Source organism: Oryctolagus cuniculus, chromosome 1 (assembly GCF_964237555.1).
Source record: "Oryctolagus cuniculus chromosome 1, mOryCun1.1, whole genome shotgun sequence".
Taxonomy (NCBI): Eukaryota; Metazoa; Chordata; class Mammalia; order Lagomorpha; family Leporidae; genus Oryctolagus; species Oryctolagus cuniculus.
Window position 1 is genome coordinate 216,033,053 of NC_091432.1, and position 17,716 is coordinate 216,050,768.

The 17,716-nt window shown below is 45.0% G+C and overlaps 1 protein-coding gene across 1 annotated transcript in view; it reads left to right on the forward strand.

Moving 5' to 3' along the window:
• HSDL2 (hydroxysteroid dehydrogenase like 2) overlaps positions 1–8,801 on the forward strand; it is an 82,892-nt gene extending 74,091 nt beyond the window's left edge. The window contains exons 10-11 of the mRNA XM_008249545.4: positions 968–1,096; positions 8,204–8,801. Of these exons, the coding sequence (XP_008247767.1) occupies positions 968–1,096; positions 8,204–8,316 (242 nt within the window). The 3' untranslated portion in view covers positions 8,317–8,801. The remainder of the gene's footprint in view (positions 1–967; positions 1,097–8,203) is intronic.
• Positions 8,802–17,716: the final 8,915 nt, after the last annotated feature.

The following is a 17,716-nucleotide window of genomic DNA, read 5'->3' on the forward strand; positions in this document are numbered from 1 at the left end:
ACCAGTGTTCTACTTGACTTTCTTTTTTGTGAAAAGAACCATGTTTTTCCTGTACATTGAAGAGTTTTCAGGACCTTGTAGAGTACCTGGAATATAATAAATGCTTAATAAATATTGGCTGGGTTTGATTGATAGAAGTCTGAGGATTTTAACACAGGAAATAGCATTTTGTATGATTACTCTAATTCCAGTAATGTTTTTAAAAGATTATTTATTTATTTGAAAGTCAGAGTTACACTGAGAGAAGGAAAGACAGAGAGGTCTTCCATCTGCTGGTTCACTCCCCAATTGGCCTCAATGGCTGGAGCTGGGCCTATCTGAAGCCAGGAGCCAGGAACAACTTCTTCCAGGTCTCCTATGCAGGTGCAGGGGTCCAAAGACTTGGGCCATCTTCTACTGCTTTCCCAGACCATAGAAGAGGGCTGAATCAGAAGTGGCGCAGATGGGACTCAAACCTGCGCCCATATAGGGTGCCGGCGCTGCAAGTGGTGGCTTTACCCACTACACCATAGCACCAGCCCCAAATTCCAGTAATTTTTAAGTTGAAGAAGATTAGAGAGAGGCCAGTGCTATAGCATAGTAGGTTAAGCCTCCAACTGCGGTGCTAGCATCTTGGTACTGGTTCTAGTCCTGGCTGCTCCTCTTCCCACCCAGCTTTGTGCAATGGCCTGGGAAAGCAGTGGAGGATGGCCCAAATGCTTGGACTCCTGCACCCGTGTGGGAAACCTGGAAGAAGTTCCTGGCTCCTGGCTTTGGATCAGCCCAGCTCCAGCCATTGTTGCCATTTGGGGAGCGAACCAGTGGATGGAAGACCTTTCTTTCTGTCTCTCTCTCTCTCTCTCTCTTTCTCTCTCTCTCTCTCTCTCTGTGACTCTCCCTCTCAAATAAATAAAATCTTTAAAAAAGAAAGAAAAGAAGAATAGAGATTCTTGGGCATTTATTTCTATATATATTTCTCTGTATACAGGTGAAGATGGTGGCACATGGTTTCTTGATCTGAAAAACAAGAGCGGGAATGTTGGATATGGAGAGCCCTCTGATCGAGCAGATGTGGTCATGAGTATGTCTACTGATGATTTTGTAAAAATGTTTTCAGGTGAGTTTTCAATTTTATTAACTTATCTATTGTTCAGGGAAAATTTAGTTCTGACTTTTTATGTTATTCTTTACTAAATAATCAAGATTCATAAGTGTTTTAGTGAAATCTTGGAAGATATTTGTATGGAAGATCATATAATTTTTTTATTTACTTATTTTTTGAAAGGCAGAAAGACAGCATAGTTTGGGTTGGGAATAAATGAGTTGCCCCTACTTTTTATGCCCTTTCATTCTTACTGTTATCCCATCTGGTCTCCTTTGAATGGTCACAATTTAGACCTTATAGCCTAAGAATCCTCTTTTAAAAAGCCATAGATGGAGCTGACATGTGGTGTCATGGATTAAGCCACTGCCTGCAGCTCCAGCATCCTATACGGGTGCCGATTCAAGTCTTGGCTTCTCCACTTCTGATCCAGTTCCCTGCTAATGCACCTGAGAAAGCAGCAGAAGATGACCCAAGTGTTTGGACTTCTGCTGGCCATATAGGATACCCACTTTTTTTTTTTTAAGATTTATTTTATTGATTTGAAAGGCAGAGTTAGGAGGAGAGACAGAGGGAGAGATAGATGTTCCATTTGCTGGTTCACTCCCCAAATGGCCACAATGGCCGGGGCTGGGCCAGACCAAAGCCAGGAACCTAGAGCCTCCTCCAGTTTCACCAAGTGGGCACAGGGATCCAAGCATTTGGGCCGTCTTCCACTGCTTTCCCAGGTTCATTAGCAAGGAGCTGGATTGAAAGTGGAGCAGCCAGGTCTCAAACCATCACCCATATGGGATGACGGCATTGTGGCAAAGGCTTAACCTGCTAAGTAACAACACTGGCCCCCCAAAATTATTTTTTAACCCATATTGTTGAGGTATAATTTACATACCATAAAATCCACCCACGGTTTTTGGTAAATGCACAGTTGTATGGCCCTCTCTACAATCCTGTTTGGGAACATTTGTATCACCCCTAAACTTCGCTCCTGTCGCTTGGCAGTTGATCCCTGTTTCCGGCCCCTCCACTCCGAGCCTGCCAAGCATTACTTTTCTTTTTTTTTTTTTTTTTTTTTTTTTTTTTTTTTTTTGACAGGCAGAGTGGACAGTGAGAGAGAGAGACAGAGAGAAAGGTCTTCCTTTGCCGTTGGTTCACCCTCCAATGGCCGCCGCGGCCGGCGCACTGCGCTGATCCGATGGCAGGAGCCAGGAGCCAGGTGCTTTTCCTGGTCTCCCATGGGGTGCAGGGCCCAAGCACCTGGGCCATCCTCCACTGCACTCCCTGGCCACAGCAGAGGGCTGGCCTGGAAGAGGGGCAACCGGGACAGAATCCGGCGCCCCGACCGGGACTAGAACCCGGTGTGCCGGCGCCGCTAGGCGGAGGATTAGCCTAGTGAGCCGCGGCGCCGGCCCAAGCATTACTTTTCTATCTCTACAGATTTACCGTTTCTTAACAGTTCATATAGATGGAATCAAACAGTATTTAGTCTTTTGCATTTGGTTTCTTTCACTTAACATAAAGCTTTTGAGATTTACCCAGGGAAGTTTATGGTGTATTCGCAGTTCTGTGCCTTTTAATTGCCGAGGAGAGTTCCAGTGTGTCTGTATCATGCTGACCAGCTGATGGACTTTCGAATTGTTTCAGGTTTTTGGCTACTATGAATATGGTTGCTCTGAACATCCTTGTACCTGTATTTGTGTGGATGTATGTTTCTGTTTCTCATGGGGGGAGTCCCAAGAGTGAGATTGCTGGGTCATATGGGAAATTGATGTTTGACTTTTACTCTGCTTCAGTGGCTGCATCATGTTTATAGTCCCATCAGCCATGAATCAAGACTCTGGTTTCACCAACACTTATTATTGTTGTTTTTATTATAGCATTCTAATGGATTGTAGTGGTATGTCATTTTTTTTTTCTTTTTAAAGATTTGTTTATTTATTTGAAAGTCAGAGTTACACACAGAGAGGAGAGATAGAGGGGGAGAGAGAGGGAGAGAAGTCTTCCATCTGCTGTTTTACTCCCCAACTGGCCACAACAGCCGGAACTGCAGTGACCCGAAGCCAGGAGCCAGGAGCTTCTTCTGGGTCTCCCACTCAGGTGCAGGGGCCCCAGCACTTGGGCCATCTTCCACTGTCCTCCTAGTCCACAGCAGAGAGCCTGTTTGGAGGTGGAGTAGCCAGGACATGAACTGGCGCCCACATGGGTTGCTGGCACTGCAGGCTGCAGCCCTACCTGCTACACCACAGTGCCGGCCCCTGTCATATGGTTTTAATTTGCATTTCTTTAACAACTAAAGATGTGCAACATTTTCCATGTGTTTCTTAGCTATTATATTTGGTGAACTGTTCAAAGCTTTTACTTATTTTAAATTGAGTTTCCTTTTTATTTTTGAATTTGAGATTCTATAAACTCTAGATGCATGTTCTTGATCAAATATGTGATTTGCAAATATTTTCTCCCAGTCTGTGCTTGTCTTTTCATTTTCTTAAAAGTATCTTTTGTATGCTAATTTTTAATAAAGTCTGATCTCATTTTTTCCTATTATAGTTCATGCTTTTCCCCCTAAGTATTGCATTCTTATTTATGCTATTGTGAATGGAATTATTATCTTGATCTTATTGACAAATTGCTGCTAATATACATAAATATAATTTTTGTGTATTGATTTTGTATCCTACAAAGTAACCAATAAAGCTATTTAGTGTTAGGATATTTTTCTGGGAATATTTTAAATTACTAAGTCATCTTGTTATATGTCAGTAGCTTTTATTTTTTGAACAGATTTATTGAGACATAATTCACATATCATGGAATTCCTCCATTTAAGATGTATAATTCAGGGGCTGGTGTTGTGGCATTACAGGTAAAGGTGTTGCCTGCAACTCTGGCATTCCATATGGGTGATGGTTCATATCATAACTGCTCCACATCCGATCCAGCTCCCTGTTAATAGCCTAGGAAATGGGTGGAAGATGGCCCAAGTGTTTGGGCCCCTGAACCCATGTGGGAGACCCAAATGAAGTTCCTGGCCTCTGGCTTTGACCTGGCTCAGCCCTCGCTATTGTGCCCATCTGGATAGTAAACCAGCAGATAGAAGTGCCTCTCTCTCTCTCTCTCTCTCTCACTCTCACTCTCACTCCCACTCCTACTCTCCCCCTCCCTCCCACTCTCTCTCTCCCTGTAACTCTGACTTTCAAATAAATAAATAATTTTCTTTTTTTTAACAAAAGTATATATGGGCCAGTGTCATGGCATAGTGGGTTAAGCCACCGCCTGTGATGCTGTCATCCCATATGGGTGCTGGTTCAAAACCTGGCTGCTCCACTTGTGATTTAGCTCCCTGCTAATGTGCCTGGGAAAGCAGTGGAAGATGGCCCAAGTCCTTGGGCCCCTGAACCCGCGTGGGAGACCTGGTGGAAGATCCTGGCTCCTGGCTTTGGATCGGCACAGTTCTGGCCGTTGCAGCCAACTGGGGAGTGAAACAGTGGATGGAAGACCTCTCTTTCTCTCTGCCTCTCCTCTTTCTGTGTAACTCTTTCACATAAACATAAATATTTTTAAAAAAAGAAAAAAGAAAAATCAGGAATAGGGAAAACTAGAGGGACAGAAAGATGATTAGCAGTTGCTGACAGCTGGAGGTGGAGAAACAGAGGGAGACAGGGGTGATGACTAATGGATGTGAGAGATCTTTCTGAGGTGATGAAAATGTTCTAGGGGCAGGCATTGTGGCACAGCAGGTTGTGCACCACATGGGATGACAGCATCCCCATCAGAGTGCCTGGTTTGAGTCTTGGCTACTCCTCTTCCAACCTAGTTTCCTGCTAATGCGTCGTGGGAGGCAGCAGATGATGCTTTCCCAGATGATACTGCTTTCCCAGGCCACAGCAGAGAGCTGGATGGGAAGTAGAGCAGCCGGGACTGGAACCAGCGCGTCAGGCCAGGGCGTTAACCCACTGCGCCACAGCGCCGGCCCCTCCCTATTCCTGATTTTCATATGAACACAATCATGTAATAGATGTGTGATCTTTCATGACTGAGAGATTTATTTATTTATTATTTGAAAGAGTTACAGAGAGAAGGAGAGACAGAGAGAGAAGAGAGAGATTCCATCTGCTGGTTCACTCCCCCTACGGCTGCAATGGCCAGGGCTGGGTCAGGAGCTTCTTCTGGTTCTCCCACGTGGGTGACAGGGGCCCAAGCACTTGGGGGCCTCCTCCAGTGCTTTCCCAGGTGCATCAGCAGGGATCTGGATTGGAAGTGGAACAGCTAGGACTCAAACCACTGCCCATATGGGATGCTGGCGTTGTAGGCAGAGACTTTACCCGCTATGCCACAATGCTGACCCCTCTACTTAGAATACTTTAAAGATATTTAATCAGGGCTGGTGCTGTGGTGTACCAGGTAAAGCCACCGCCTGCAGTGCCGGCATCCCATATGGGCACCGGTTTGAGTCTCGGCTGTTCCACTTCCGATCCAGCTCTCTGCTATGGCCTGGGAAAGCAGTAGAGGATGGCCCGATTCCTTGGGCCCCTGCACCCACGTGGGAGACCTGGAGGAAGCTCCTGGCTCCTGGCTTCGGATTATCGCAACTCCGGCCATTGCGGCCAATTGGGGAGTGAACCAGGGGATGGAAGACTTCTCTCTTTCTCTCTCTCTCTCTCTCTCTCTCTCTGTCTGCCTCTCCTCCCTCTGTGTAACTCTGACTTTAAAATAAATAAATAAATCTTAAAAAAAAAAAAAGGTACTTAATGTCTCTATATATAGAGAGAGACACACTTTTTCTAGAAAGAGCCTGTGCATAGCATGGGAGCAGGAGGAGAGGGTGGACTATGCGCAGACACATAGATGTTTTCTAGGAGATATGAGCCACATATAAATGGGCACAATATAAGAAAATTATAAATGAGAGTCAGACATACCTGGTTTTGCATTGTAGAACTGTCATACGTAAGCTGTGTGACCTTGGGCAAGTCAGAATCCTTTGTGAGCCTGCTTTCCTTATAAATTCCACTGTGCTGGATTCTGTACTGACTGGAGGAGTAACAGACAACAAGTTCTGGAGTGGGCATTCGGGCTAGACGGTGGGACACCTACCTATTAAAGAGTTACATTGAAGAAGCAGATGGAAGCTTTGTCTCTTTCTTTGCCTCTCAGATAAATTAAACAAACAAAAACCAAAGTTCCCTTTCTCTGTGGAGCTAATAAATATTATATGTTATTAGCTATAATTCCATTTTAATGCTCACGCTTTTTATAGTCTGTCATGTCTTTGGTTAAATTAATGATAACACACATTTTTGTTTTCAGACATTATACTTTAAAAAAAAAATAAAAGATGTATTTATTTGAAAATCAGGCCAGCACCATGGCTCTCTAGGCTAATCCTCCGCCTGAGGCGCCGGCACCCTGGGTTCTAGTCCCGGTTGGGGAGCCGGTTCTGTCCCAGTTGCTCCTCTTCCAGTCCAGCTCTCTGCTGTGGCCCAGGAGTGCAGTGGAGGATGGCCCAGGTCCTTGGGCCCTGTACCCGCGTAGGAGACCTGGAGGAAGCACCTGGCTCCTGGCTTTGGATCGGTGCAGCGCCGGCCGTAGCGGCCACTTGGGGGGTGAACCAACGGAAAAGGGAAGACCTTTCTCTCTCTCTCTCTCTCTCTCTCTCTCTCTCTCTCTGTCTAAGTCTGCCTGTCAAAAAAATAAAAAAAGAAAAAATCAGAGAGATTTACACAGAGAGAGAAGGAGAGGCAGAGAAAGAGAGGTCCTCCATCCATTGGTTCACTCTCCAATTGGCCGCAACGGCCAGAGCTGTGCTGATCAGGATCCAGGAGCTTCCTTCGTGTCTTCCCACATGGGTGCAAGGGCCCAAAGACTTGGGGCCATCTTCCACTGCCCTCTAAGGTCATAGCAGAGAGCTGGATTGGAAGAGGAGCAGCCAGGACTTGAACCTGCGCCCATATGGGATGCCAGCATTGTAGGTGGCAGCCTCACTCACTATGCCACAGAACCTGCCCCAGACATTATACTTTAAAAGAATTATTTATATGAAATGTAGATAGAGATCTCCCATCTGTTGGTTTACTCTACAAATCCATTTGGTTTATATAGCAGCCAGGGCTGGGCCAGGCTAAAACCAGGAGCAAGAACTCAATCCTGGTCTCCCATATGGGAGGCAGGAACCCAATTATTTGAGCCATCACCTGCCACCTCTCAGGGTGTTCACTAGCAGGAAGCTAGACTCAGGAACAGAGCCAGGACTTAAACCACGGCATCCATTATGGGATGCAGGCAGTCCCCAGGGTAGCTTAATTAATTGCTGCACCAAATGTGCTCTACCCTGGACACTATACTTTTTTTTTTTTTTTTTTTTTTTGGACAGGCAGAATGGACAGTGAGAGACAGACAGAGAGAAAGGTCTTCCTTTTACCGTTGGTTCACCTCCAAATGGCCGCTGCAGCCTGCGCACCATGCTGATCTAAAGGCAGGAGCCAGGTGCTTCTCCTGGTCTCCCATGCGGGTGCAGGGCCCAAGCACTTGGGCCATCCTCCACTGCACTCCCTGGCCACAGCAGAGAGCTGGCCTGGAAGAGGGGCAACCGGGACAGAATCCGGCACCCCGACCAGGACTAGAACCTGGGGTGCCGGCGCCACAGGCAGAGGATTAGCCTATTGAGCCTCGGCGTCGGCTGACACTATACTGTTAATAACTGTTTCTTTAGGATATTTTTGCTTTTATGAAATGTGATTTCTTACATTTGAACGTGAAATGTTATGTTTAATGAACTATAATAGATTGGAAAATTATCTAAAAGAGATCTGCTTACCAGTTCATTTGAGGGCCATGTATCCTTTAGCATACCATAACTAGTATAAATGTTGTACCTTCAGCTTTTTGCTATGTTTTTTGCTGATTTTTGTTTTTTACATTATCCCTCATTTTACACGATATTGTTGGCATCTAAGTTTAGGAATTGAGATTCCCTAGACACTGATACAAAATGCTGTAATAGAAATTTCTGTGCTTCTGAGGTTTACAGAATTCAAGGAGATTCTTTTTTATGATGCTTATTCTTGAAGCAGTCTATCCCTTAGGGCACTAATGGTTGCTTTTCCCTCTCTCATTTTCTCGTTTTAGGGAAACTAAAACCAACAATGGCATTTATGTCAGGAAAATTGAAGATTAAAGGAAACATGGCACTAGCGATCAAATTGGAGAAACTAATGAATCAGATGAATTCCAGACTGTGAAAGAAAAGACAAAAAAAGTCCAAGAGATCAACAGTTAAACCCCAGTGCTTGTTTTCTTCCCTCTTGTGTTATCAGGCTATGCATGTTTGTTCTGGAAAAAATAGAATTTCTGTATCTATAAGACTTGAAATTGTAATTAAAACAGCTAGCTAATCAAACATAAGCTTCATGAGTGGAATTCTAGGACATTCTATGTTTTGTATTTCAAGGGTTTTGCCCTCTGAGCAACCACTGTCATCTTTCAGGAAAAGTACATATTATGAGCAACCAGTCAGGGTCAAGCACTAAAATTAGGTCTTTTCAAAGCTTCTTCTCATGTAAAATGAAGTTGGTCTGTTTTAACATTTTTAGCCTTGATTGTATATTAATGGAAATTTTAATGGTGTTGGATTTTTATATACTTATTTTAAAGGAAAAATAGGTGCTTTCTACAGACATTATGTAATAAACTACTTAATAAATACTACTTGCAAAGACTAAAGAAACAGTTTTTTATTCTGTTAACAAGCTTTCCAGGTGTAGTTACCTATGGGAAAATATTACTGTAATTCAACTAATCATAATATTATCCCATTTTAAAGTATATAGAAAAAAATCTAAAATGAAATAATTTTCTCCCCAGAGCATTAAGTCAGAGTGTTTTGAAATAACATTAGAGGGGCTGGCGTTGTGGCATACAGGTTAAGCCTCTGTCTGCAGCGCCAGCATTCCATATGGGCGCTGGTTCAAGTCCTGGCTGCTCCACTTCCAACCCAGATCCCTGCTGATGCACCCGGGAAAGCAGCTGAGGATGGCCCAAGTGCTTGGGTCCCTGCACCCACGTGAGAATCCTAGAAGAAGCTCCTGGCTTCTATCTTCAGCTTGGCTCAGCCCCAGCAGTTAATTTGGGAAATTAACTAGCAGATGGAAGATTCTCTGTCTCCCCCTCCTTCTCTCTAACTCAACATTCAAAAAAAAAAAAAAAAAAAAACCACTTCTTAAGAAGATTAGAGTAGAATTGTTGCTGTGTGATGAATTGTGTGTTAGGCCATCACAAAACACACCAAACACCGGAGTAAGGGAAAAGGTTTATTGAGGAAAACCCAGCAGACGGGAGGGAAGGGGCCAGGAGGGAAAAAAGAGAGGAGAGTATAAGAGAGAGACAGAGACAGAAAGGAGAGGAGCTAGCGAGGAGAGGAGAGAGAAGAGAAATGAGAGGGGGAGAGCAGAGCAGACGAGGAGCCAAGAGAGCCATGTGTTCAGGAACAGGTCCTTTTAAAACTCTGCTGGAGGGCGGGCAGGGAAGCAGGAGCAGCGAATCCCATTAGGATGGGGATGGAGCTTAAGAACTGCTGTTAGGCCATGTGGCCACCTGGCTTCCAGCAGTGGCTGCGGGGGGGGGGGGGGGGGGCGCTAGGGCCTAGGAGGTAAATCAGGGTGTAGATGTGTAGATCGCGCCATAGATAAAACCGCCATTTTCCTAACATTGTGTACCCTGCAACTCATGGGTGGAAGTTCTAAAGCTTAGTGCCTCAGAATGTGACTGTATTTGGAGATGTGATTAAAGAGATGTGTATGTTGAAATGCTGCCATCTAATTCAATCTAGTTTTTTTTTTTTTTTTTTTTTAAGATTTTATTTATTTTATTTGAGAGTTAGAGTTACAGGCCGGCGCTGCGGCTCACTAGGCTAATCCTCTGCCTGCGGTGCCGGCACCCCAGGTTCTAGTCCCGGTCGGGGCACCAGATTCTGTCCCGGTTGCTCCTCTTCCAGTCCAGCTCTCTGCTGTGGCCCGGGAGTGCAGTGGAGGATGGCCCAAGTGCGCATGGGAGACCAGGAGAAGCACCTGGCTCCTGGCTTCGGATCAGCCTGCTCTGGCTGCAGCGGCCATTTGGGGGTGAACCAGCGGAAAAAGAAGACTTTTCTCTCTGTCTCACTGTCCACTCTGCCTGTCCAAAAAAAAAAAAAAATAGAGTTACAGACAGTGAGAGACAGAAAGAAAGGTCTTCCTTCCCTTGGTTCACTCCCCAGATGGCCACAACGGCCGGAGCTGTGCCGATCCGAAGCCAAGAGCCAGGAGCTTTAACGTACTGTCACGGCGCCACCCCTCAATCTAGTATTCTTATAAAAAGAAGCAGTGTAGACATAAGATGAACACTTGGTGGCAGGGGGGTGGTGGTGGATGTATAACCTAGTGGTTAAGCACCCCACCTCCCCATCCCTCATCGGAGTGCCTCAGTTCTCCTGGCTCTGGCACCATACTGCAGCTTCCTGCCAGTGTGGACCCTGGGAAGCAGCTATGAGGACTCAAGTTATTGGATTCTTAGCACCCATGTGGGAGACCTGGATTGAGTTCCTGGCTCTTGGCGTCAGTCCTGGGCCTAGCTGGACACTGCAGGCATTTAGAAGTCAATCAGTGGATGGGAGCTCCGTCTTTCTCTGCTTCCCAAATAAGCAGTAGCACTGGGGATACGTGCACAGAGGAGAGACCAGGTAAGAACATAGCAAGAAGGCAACCATCTGTAAGACAAGGAGGCAGCCTCAGAAGAAATAAAAGTTCTGATACCTTGATCTTGAACTTCTGATCTGTAACTGGGAGAAAATAAACGTCTGTCGTTTAGGCTTCCCAGTCTGTATTTTGTTATGGCAACCCTAGCAAAGTAATGCAATAGTTGGTGGGTGGGAGGACTGAACCTTATTTAAGTTCTTACCTTTAGTTGTTACCAGTTAAAAAAGCTTGCTCGGTGCAGTTCTTGCACTTCTCATTTTACACGCTCTAAGATTACTGTGCTATTAAGCAATTTAGCTAATTCTTACATTTCTCAGAATCATAGTATTAGGAGCATTTAATTTGCATTTTACAAAGGAGGAAACGGGATCAGCGATCAGGAATGACTAACACAAAGGCAAAATTAGCAAACCCTATCCAAGAGAAGCTGTCAATGGGACTTGATGATCTAAATTCCATGAAGCCCAGGGAGGCTGACTTTGAGGGGCAGCCCTTACCCCTCCCTGGGCAGTTCCCGGTCCTCCAAGCTACGTAAGGGTCCTGGTCAGATATGGCCCACAAGCTCCTTTTCTACTCAAGTTTTCTAAAAACTTCTTCTTTTTCTCTGAATTTTCCGAGTGGTCTTGTTAAAGTCTATGGGAGGCCATTGTTTTGGATTGACCTCCAAAAGAGCTTACAGAGAGGCCAGTTTTTGAAAACACAGGAGATGCAGGCAATCCATCAGTCAACCTGAGCTGGCCTGATAAGGAAACCCCCACAGCTCTGATCCATTCAGGGACAGTAATCTGATGTAACCTGATATTAACCAGTCTGCTTTATGCACTCTGGTGTTTTATTGTTCCTGCCAAAGCTCCTTACACAAGCTGTCTGCCACATCTGACGGGACTGTCTCTCTTGTAGACTGGATGTTGCCTACTTCCTGGATCACTATCAAAAGCCAACTGGATTTTTAAAATTCAATTTGGTTGAAATTTTGTTCTTTAAAAGATTTGAGAAAAGAAAAATTGGAAGAAATGTTGGGTTCTGTTCACTAAAACATGAAGCTGCCATGTTTTAAACTTTTATTTCTTTATTTGAGAGATTAACAGAGGACAAGAGAGAGTAAGTGTGCCTGAGAGCGAGCTCCCATCCAACAGTGACCCTCGCCTCTTGGCTGTTTGCCCCATTATTGCTCTAAAGTGATTGTTAGATTGGTCATTGTAATCTCTGCCTGCCAGCTTTTAACATTTTTCCAAAGAGATACTTTTTGTATTTTAAATCAACTTTGCCTATCCCAAGGTTGAGATTTTTCTCTGAAAAGCTTTTTTATTTTAGCTTTTATGTTTAGATCTATGATCCACCTCAAGTTAATTTTTTAATATGGTATAATATTAGGGTAAGGGTGCATTTTATTCCATATGACTGAAAAGTCCATTTACTCCCCCTTTGGATTTCTCTCATACATATATGGCTGGGTCTATTTATGGTTCATTAAATTATGTGACATGTTATACAATACTACCTTGTCTTGATTAGTGCAGTGTTTTTGAAACTAGATCTTCTGTCTCCCAGCTTTGTTCTTTTTTGTATTATTTTGGCTATTCTATGTCTTTTGTACAAGGGTACTTCGAAAAGTTCTTGGAAAATGGAATTAAGAAGTAAGTTTGTTTTGGTGCAAAAATTTTTGAAAGTGTATCTTAAGAGTCCTCAGAAAGTTCATGGAAAATTCATATTACGAAAAACTGGCTGGCGCCGTGGCTCAATAGGCTAATCTTCCACCTAGCAGCGCCAGCACACCGGGTTCTAGTCCCGGTCGGGGCGCCGGATTCTTTCCCTGTCGGGGCGCTGGATTCTTTCCTGGTTGCCCCTCTTCCAGGCCAGCTCTCTGCTGTGGCCTGGGAAGGCAGTGGAGGATGGCCCAAGTGCTTGGGCCCTGCACCCCATGGGAGACCAGGAGAAGCACCTGTCTCCTGCCTTTGGATCAGCGCGGTGCGCCGGCCGCAGTGTGCCAGCCGTGGTGGCCATTGGAGGGTGAACCAATGGCAAAAGGAAGAAAGGAAGACCTTTCTCTCTGTCTCTCTCTCTCACTATCCACTCTGTCAAAAAAAACAAACAAACAAAAAAAAAAAAAACAAAAAAAAAACCACACACAAAAACACAAAACAAACAAAAACTATGCATTGGCTGGCGCTGCAGCTTACTTGGCTAATCCTCCACCTGCGGCGCCGGCACCCTGGGATCTAGTCCAGTTGGGGTGCCAGATTCTGTCCGGTTGCTCCTCTTCCAGTCCAGCTCTCTGCTGAGGCCTGGGAGGGCAGTGGAGGATGGCCAGGTGCTTGGGCCTTGCACCCGCATGGGAGACCAGGAGGAAGCACCTGGCTCCTGGCTTCGGATTGGTGCAGCGCACCTGCTGTAGCGGCCATTTGGGGCATGAACCAATGTAAGGAAGACCTTTCTCTCTCTCTCTCTTTTTCTCTCTCTCTCACTGTCTGTAACTCTACCTGTAAAAATAAAAAAATAAAAAACTATGCATGGATTTCAAAATATTTTTTGCACCAAAATAAACTACTTTTAATTCCATTTTTCCATGACTTGTTTGAAGTCTCTTCATATTTCTGTATAAATTATATTATAATTTTGTTAACATCAAAAATTCTGTTGGTATTTGATTTTGGTAGAGTTAAATCTACATACCAATTTTGGAAGAATGATTATTTTTTAAAAATTTTAATTCATTTCCATCTGTTTAAAAAGCAGAGGGAGGGGAGAAAGGGAGGGAAAAGTGAGAGGCAGTGAGACAGAGAGAATCTTTCATCTTCTCCTTCACTTCCCAAGTGCCTGCAACAAAATAGCCAGGGCTCATGGAGGTTGAAAACGGAAGCTAGGAATTCAGTCCATGGCTTCCACATGGGTGGCAGGGATCCAAGTAAAGTCATCACCTGCTGCTTCCCAGGGTACACATTAGCAGGAAGCTGGATTTGGATGTGAGGCCAGGACTTGCACTTGAGCCAGGTACTCGGATCTGAGATGTGTGCATCCCAGGTGATGCCTTTTACTGCTAGGCCAAATGCTGCCCCCCATAATAATATCCTTTTAATTGATGAATATAGTGTGTCTGTTTTTAGTTCTTTGGTTTTGCTTAGCCATGTTTTATGGGTTTCAGTGTATAGTTCTAGTGTGGATTTTGTTTAATTTATCCTTAATCTTATTATTGATGGTATTTTTTTTTTTTTTTTTTTTTTTTTTTTGACAGGCAGAGTGGACAGTGAGAGAGAGAGACAGAGAGAGAAAGGTCTTCCTTTGCCGTTGGTTCACCCTCCAATGGCCGCCGCTGCAGCCGGCGCACCGCGCTGATCCTGGCAGGAGCCAGGAGCCAGGTGCTTTTCCTGGTCTCCCATGGGGTGCAGGGCCCAAGCACCTGGGCCATCCTCCACTGCACTCCCTGGCCATAGCAGAGAGCTGGCCTGGAAGAGGGGCAACCGGGACAGAATCCGGCGCCCCAACCGGGACTAGAACCCGGTGTGCCGGCGCCGCAAGGTGGAGGATTAGCCTATTGAGCCACGGCGCCGGCTAATTGATGGTATTTTAAATATTTTTAAAATTCTAATTTTTGGTTGTTTGCTAACATACAGAAATACAATTGAATTTTTTTAAAGATTCATTTATTTATTTGAAAGAGTTACACAAAGAGAGGAGGAGAAGCAGAGAGAGAGAGAGAGAGAGAGAGAGAGAGAGAGGTCTTCCATCTGCTGGTTCACTCCCAACTGGCCGCAGTGGCCGGAGCTATGCCAATCCAAAGCCAGGAGCCAGGAGCTTCCTCCAGGTCTTCTCATGCGGGTGCAGGGGCCCAAGGACCTAGGCCATCTTCTACTTCTTTCCCAGGCCATAGCAGAGAGTCAGATCGGAAGTGGAGCAGCTGGGACTTGAACTGGTGCCCATATGGGATGCCAACACTGCAGGCAGCAGCTTTACCAACTAGGCCACAGTGCCAGCCCAATATTCACCAATGTATTTGTGCACCTAACTTTGTAATATGACAAGAAATTGAATTAAAGGCACATATAAAATTCAATTGTATTGGGGCCAGCGCTGTGGCATAGTGGGTAAAGCTGCCACCTGCAGTGCTGGCATCCCATATGGGCACCAGTTCTAGTCCCAGCTGTTCCACTTCTGATCCAGCTCTCTGCTATGGCCTGGGAATGCAGTGAGAGATGGCTCAAGTGCTTGGACCCCTGCTCCTGCATGTGAGACCTGGAGGGAGCGCCTGGCTCCTGGCTTCAGATTGGTGCAGTTCCAGCCATTGCAGCCATTTTGGGGGAGTGAACCAGCAGATGGAAGACTTCTCTCTGCTTCTGCCTCTCTGAAACTCTTGCTTTCAAATAAATAAATCTTAAAAAAAAATCATAGTCTTGTTCCAGTCTTAGGTTGAAAATATTCCACTTTTTCCCTCAAATATGATTTTGGTTGTAATTTTTACTGTAGATTTACATTATCAGGCTGATTATTATACCTTGTTTTCTGAGAGATTTTTGAAAGTTTTTATTTACTCAGTAGAGAGATAAGCAGAGTAAGAGAGGGTGAGAATAAGTGTGTGTGAGAGCTCCCATCCACCAGTTCACCTCTGAATGTCTGCAGGCTAAAGCTGGGAACCATGAACTCCATCCCAGTTTCCTGCATGGGTGCCAGGAACCCAATCACTGGAGCTACTACCACCAGTGTCTGTATTAACTGGAAGGTAGAGTCAGGCGCCAGAAGATGCAGGCATTGAACTCAGGCACTCCGGGGTGGGATGTGGGCATCCGGAACAGCAGCCTGATGGTTAGGCCAAATGTCTGCTCCTGCTGAGAGTTTTAAATCAGACATCATTGTTGAGCTTGGGCAAATGCTATTCCTACATCTTACTGAGATGATCGATTTTTAGTTTCTGTGTTCTGTTAATATGAAAAATTTAAATGACATTTTTCCAATTGGATTTTTTTTGTTGTCTTCAGCCCATGATTGTTAATCTCTTCAAATTATTTAAATAGAGACACACATCCTAAATAGCTATATATAGTCAACCTAACAGTATATAATTATTGGGATGCTATGGCCTGAATGTGTCTGCTTCTCCAATTCAAAGTTCAGTTTTCTGAATAGGGTTACCCTGTTTTTCCAGCATCATTTGTTGAAAAACAGCAGACTTTAAGGGAATCTAATAGAACTTTAGAATTGAAAAATATATAATACAGTGAAACTCTTCTATAATATGGCAAGTACAGGGTTCCACTATTGGAAGGTTACTGGAAAATACTGTGCAGTCACAAAATGCACAAAAGTAAAGATAGAGAAACTAAAAGTGTATAGAGTTGACTGTATTTACCTGAGAAAATACCAGTGGTCACAATTGACTCCTAGCTACTCTCTGTCTCTCTAGGAGAGAAGCATTTTAATTCTCCATAGTGTGAGAACAGGAGCTGGACAGGGGCTGGGATCCAGTATCAAGTGACACTACATCTGAAATAGAATAGAGTGTCTTAGAGCATTCTTTCCTAATTCTCTGACATGTCCAATTTGCTGTAAAATCTATCTGTTAGATTCTTAATTTTACTTATTAACAGTTGTTGGTTCTAGGAATTCTATTTCATACTTTCTTTTCCTAACAGTTTTTCTTTTACAACCACACACCATATTTTGAAAAAAGATTTATTTCTTTATTTGTTTATTGAAAGGCAGAGTTACAGAGAGGCAGAGAGAGAGAGAGGTCTTCACCTGCTGGCTCACTCCCCAAGTGGCTGCAATGGCTGGAGGTGGGCAGATCCGAAGCCAGGAGCCCCTTCCGTGTCTCCCACGCCGGGGAGGGGCCCAAAGACTTGGGCCATCCTCCACTGTTTTCCCAGGCCACAGCAGAGAGTTGGATCAGAAGTGGAGCAGCCGGGACCCAAACCGGTGCCCACAGGGGATGCTGGCACTGCAGGTAGCAGCAGCTTTACCCGCTACACCACAGTGCCAGCTCCTAAACAGCTTTTTTTATTCAGCTTAGACCAAGAAGAATGTTTAACTGGCAGAAGATGTTAGAAATACCAACCAGAACCAGCTCTTGAGATAGAGAGGGGTCGATGCAGGAGACCATACAGAAGAGAACACAGCAGATACGGCGGTGAACGTCACCTGCCTGGGTTTGGGGTGGCCCTGGATCCTTTTCCTCTGGCTTAGAAGTTAGCCTTTTTGGGCCTGGCATTGTTGTGCAGTGGGTTCAGCTGACCCTAATGCCGGCATCCCATCTGGGCGCCTTTTCAACTGCTGCTCCACTTCCAATGCAGCTCCCTGCTAATGCACCTGGGAAAGCAGCGGGAGATGGCCCAAGTGCTTAGGCTCCTGCACCCATGCGGGAGACCTGGAAGAAGCTCCTGGCTCCTGGCTTTGGCTTTGCCCAGCCCTGGCTGTTGAGGACATTTGGAGAGTGAACTAGTAAGATCTCTCTGTCTCTCCCTCCCTCTAACTCTGCCTTTAATTAAATAAATAAATAAACAAATCTTAAAAAAAAAATGTTGGCCTCTATACCTACTTCCGCAATGCTCTTCTCTCCCTACCCCAGGAGAGTCATGGCTGAGGTTTCCATCGCAGGTGGGGTGAGGTCAAAACATGGGTACCCCATATGGCTAATCAGATAATCTCTCATGTTATTTATTACCATTTTCTTTGCTCCAGAGATGCTTGGTGCTGCACTAGAGAGTTAGAGCCTGAACTCTGGAGCCAAAGTTCCCCGGGATGATGTATCTGGGCTCTTTCCCGTACTAAGAGATCTTCAGCAGATTCCTTAATTTCTCTGTGCCTCAGCTCCCTTAGCCATACATGGCAATGCTAATAGCATCCACTTCATAGAATCCTTAGGGTTTAATTAATGAATACTCGCTGAGCACTGAGGGCAAGCCCCAGACACAGAGTACGCGCT